The 3,973-nt window shown below is 58.4% G+C and overlaps 1 protein-coding gene across 1 annotated transcript; it reads right to left on the bottom strand.

The window, feature by feature from the left end:
• Positions 1 to 13: 13 nt before the first annotated feature.
• On the bottom strand, positions 14 to 1,121 carry LOC146591731 (forkhead box protein D3-like; the record flags this gene model as incomplete). Its single annotated transcript, XM_085312359.1, has 3 exons — positions 861 to 1,121; positions 260 to 432; positions 14 to 128 (listed from the first exon to the last, which is right to left on the bottom strand). Coding segments are annotated over exons 1-3 (549 nt in total), but the record flags the coding sequence as incomplete, so codon positions are not given.
• Positions 1,122 to 3,973: the final 2,852 nt, after the last annotated feature.

Here is a 3,973-nt window from a genome sequence, read left to right as displayed (position 1 = left end):
GGGGCGGCAGGGCCGGGGGGCCCAGCGGGGGGGCCGGGGCTGGGGGGCAGCAGGAGCAGCAGCGCCCGGCGCAGCAGCTCAGCCCGTACAGGGCGTAAGGGTGGCAGTAGCTGAGGTTCACCGCCATCCTGCAAGGAGAGCACCGGCGTCAGGTCCCGAAGAGCTTCCTCCTCCTCCTCCTCCTCCCGCCCCGGCGGCCCCGATAGCGGCCGGGGACGTCCCCAGCCCCCCCGCCGCCGCCGCCACGGCCCCTGCTCACCTGCGGATGCGTCTCCGCGCCCGCCGGCGGTGGTAGTCGCCCTTGGCGAAGTCCTCCAGGTTGGCGGGGTGGATGGCCCAGAAGTGGCCCTTGCCATTGTCGCTGCGGCCAGCTTTGACGAAGCACTCGTTGAGGGACAGGTTGTGCCTAACGCTGTTGCGCCAGCTCTTCTCCTGGGTCGAGACGGGCAGTGAGCGAGCACATGGAGTGGGGCCCCCCACCACCTCCGCCCCGCGGCCCTCCGCGCCCATCAGCCTCCCTATGTGCCCGCTGCCTTTTCCAGGCCGTCAGTAGGCACCAGAGCGAACGGCATCCGACCCCGGGCAGCAGAGCAGCCCCATTCCCCTCCACTCCAACCCAGCTGAACCCCGAAGCCCAACACCAGCGCATGGGATTCCCCGCAAGGCCACCAGACCCTCCACCGCACTGGGGACCCCGGAGAGGCCCAGCGGCAAGCTGGCCCCGGCAGGTTTGTCCCCAAGCCCAGCCACCCCTCACCAGGGTCAGGCTGGGGCTYGGCTGCAGCTCCCCTTCGGCCAACGCTGCTGGAGGAGGAGGAGGAGGGTGGGCAGAGGGACTCCAGCCTCCTGGGGCCACTCACCTTGTTCTTGAAATATGGGTAATTATCCATGATCCACTGGTAGATATCGGAGAGCAGCAGCTTCTTCTCCGGCGAGGAGAGGATGGCCGTGGAGATGAGGGCAATGTACGACTGGGCCGGCTTGTCGCTGGGCTCCGGCGGCCGGGTGCCCGCAGCAGGTTGGGGGGCGCCAGGCGCCCCGCAACCCCGCTCCGCCAGCAGAGACTCGATGGTGAAGGAGGCGCCAGGCGGGCGCCGGGCGCCAGGTGCTGCCTCTGCCATGGCCTCGCGGCAGCGGCTGCTGCAGTCCCTGCGCGCGGTGGCCAGCCGGGCACCCGCCGGGGGAGGCCTCCGGCCCGGCCCGATAATTAGTGCAGATTACAGGGTTTGCTAATTGTGTTTTCACAAACGGGCTGCCTTTGCAAAGCAGCCTGTTTATCTGGCAAAGCCCTGGGTTTAGCGGGATTTGGCCTTTAAGCCTAATAAATAAAATGATTAATCCGCTCGAGGTGGAGGAATTTTCGAAGAGGCAACGGCACGCCTGCGGCGAGCGCGAGGACAGGGCACTCGGGCAGCGGCCGCACCGGAGCGGCGGGCAGAGCAGGGCCCGGCCTGGGGAACAGTGCGGCGAGGATGCCGCGAAGCGGAAAGGGTCCCTGGGGCCACCGGTGCAGGCCCGTTCCCGGGGGAGCCGCTGGGGACAAGGCCGGATACCGGCCGCACGGAAGAGCTGGGGTTTTGCAGCCTCCTCAACTATCGCGCTGGGTTTGGGGTCCACGACGCATCCCCCATGCCCCGGTCCCCGTTGGACCCTTGTGTCGGTCTCCATTCGGAGAGACGCCTGCAGCCGGGGATGAGCCTCGACCCCCCACGGCCGAGAGCGGCCAGAGCTGCCACCACCAGGAGAAATCCAACAAGCGGAGATGCTAGGAATTAAATGTAAATCTTTCTTTTTATTTAACAAACACTATAATCTGAACTTTGAAGAATGTGTACTGAGGGAAAGAAAAATAATTTTCTTTTGTTTTTTCTCTTCTCTTTACAAAAAGAAAAAAACAGGATATAAGAAAAAACATATGTACAGGAAGAGCTGGCCAACTCAAACAGAAAGCAGTAACAGAAGCATGATGTTTCCAAACAGTGGCTTGGCCTGGAAAATTTAAAAGCAATTAAATTAGAATACAAATATTAGAAAAACTGGACTCTAAAGCTACTGTGTGGCTGGGGATGCAAGCCACAGAACTTTATACAGTAAAACTTAATCTTTTTGAACTCTACCTTTTTCTCCTTTTTCTTCTCCTTGACCCCCCCCCACCCCACCCCCTGTTTAAACCTGAAAACATATTGCTTACTTGCAAAACGAAAAGTCTATACCGCACAAATAAAGAGTTGCTCTGCAGGAGCAAAACCAGGACCAGTGGAAGAGCAAATGCGGTAGGGGCCACCCGCTGCCCCAACCTCGCCTCTGCCTCCCCCAGCCCCCGCCGCTGCCGGCCAGAAACCCCTCGGAGGTTTCTGTGTCTGCCCTCGCTGGACAAGCCCTGGCTGGCACTGGCTTTGCTGGACACCTGGAAGGCAGTGGGACACAGGCTGGGGGTGGGTGGGTTTTTTTTTAATTAATTTTTTTTCTCCTCCCCCTTCTGCCTTCAGTTTGCCTTCGCTAGGACAAAACAGGAGAGGGGCAGGAAGGGCTCGGGGCCGGGAGCGACGATCRGTCAGATCTGCAGAGCGCCAAGCCCCAGAGAGGGCCGGGCACGTGTCCGCGCGAGGCTTGGGGAGGATCTGGAGCGGGAACCTCCGGACATGCCAGATCTAAGCTTGCTGCTCTACAGCGTTGATAGGATCATTTTTTTTCCTCTCTTCCTATGCACTTTGGGGTAAGCCCCTAACATGGATTTTTTTTATATATATAATAGTTTCAGGTGGAACTTGATGGCTTTTCAGATGACATAAGGGTCATCCGGTGCATTGCTTTTTCTGAAACACGTGACAGGTAGTCGGGAAAGCACCATGACTTTGGTTCTAACAGCTGCCGCCGCCTCCTCCTCCTCCAGGCCCAGGCTCTGGGGAGGAGGAGGAGGACGAAGAGGAGGCAGCAGCGGCGGCTGAAGGGGTACGGGAGAGTTCAGGCCACTGGCGCGCGCCGCGGCCGGCAGCCCCACGCGCCACCGAGCGCCCCTTGCCTGCAGCTAGGCAGTGTCGGTAGAGTGCGGCCGAATGCCGCTCACACKGCCCTGGCCGCAGGGCTCCCGCTAAGGCCCTTCCCTCCACTTTCCATCCGTCCCGTGGGCACGATAAGGGGCAGAGTCACAGGCCAGCTTCCTTCCAATATTTATTCTCATCTACAGATGAGAAAAGTCAGCAAGGTCCAAAGCAAAACAGACTTCAGAGGCTTTAGTGGGAACAGCAGAGCTGCTTAGGCAAAGTTAATTACAAAAATTCCCTAAGACAAAGTCAAAAGATTACCATTCGGAAACTCAAAAGCAACAACATTTTGCCATCAAGAGCATAGCAGTAGCTTTGGGTCTGGGACCAAAGTCTTGAACAGAGAAGTGGAAAGTCCAGAGGCTGTTAACACGTGGTCTCGGGGCTCCACGCATCGTCCCTCGGCTCTGTCCTCAACACCCTGACAATAGTGCCGTCAGCAGTGCCAGTGACGGGCTGCGCACTGGTTTGTGACTGAAAGAAACCTGAATTGGAATTTACCGAGGTAGTTGGCTAGAAACTGAGATTCCCCCACCTGGCATTTTCTTGAAGGCCCAAGCATCCCTTGCACCCCACCCCGCTCCTCCCCGCATGCCAGGCATCCAGCTGTCCTGCAGGTCACTGCCACCGCCTTCGCAAAGAAAAGGGAACGCGCAGCCCTTTTAGTCTTCAAAAACACCAAGTTATTGCACTTCAAAAATACAACAGATTTGTGGTTCGAGCCCTCCCCACCCTCCCCATGGCTTCTGCTCAACTAAAATGATTCACTACGCACAATTTCTACGTTACCTTCAGGTTAGGTTAAAAGATTCAAAACGTTTCTCTTTACATGAGGTGCAGAGCTGCATGAGCTCCTATCTAGAACAGTGCGATTCCAATTGTACGTCTCTCCCCTTTCGCCCCGTGCCCCCCATCCCCACCCCTAAAAA

Source organism: Rhea americana, unplaced genomic scaffold (assembly GCF_003343005.1).
Source record: "Rhea americana isolate MKP2758 unplaced genomic scaffold, rheAme1 scaffold_361, whole genome shotgun sequence".
In the NCBI taxonomy this organism is placed as follows: Eukaryota; Metazoa; Chordata; class Aves; order Rheiformes; family Rheidae; genus Rhea; species Rhea americana.
The sequence above is the reverse complement of the archived record's forward strand: the minus strand, read 5'-3'. Positions and strand labels throughout refer to the sequence as shown.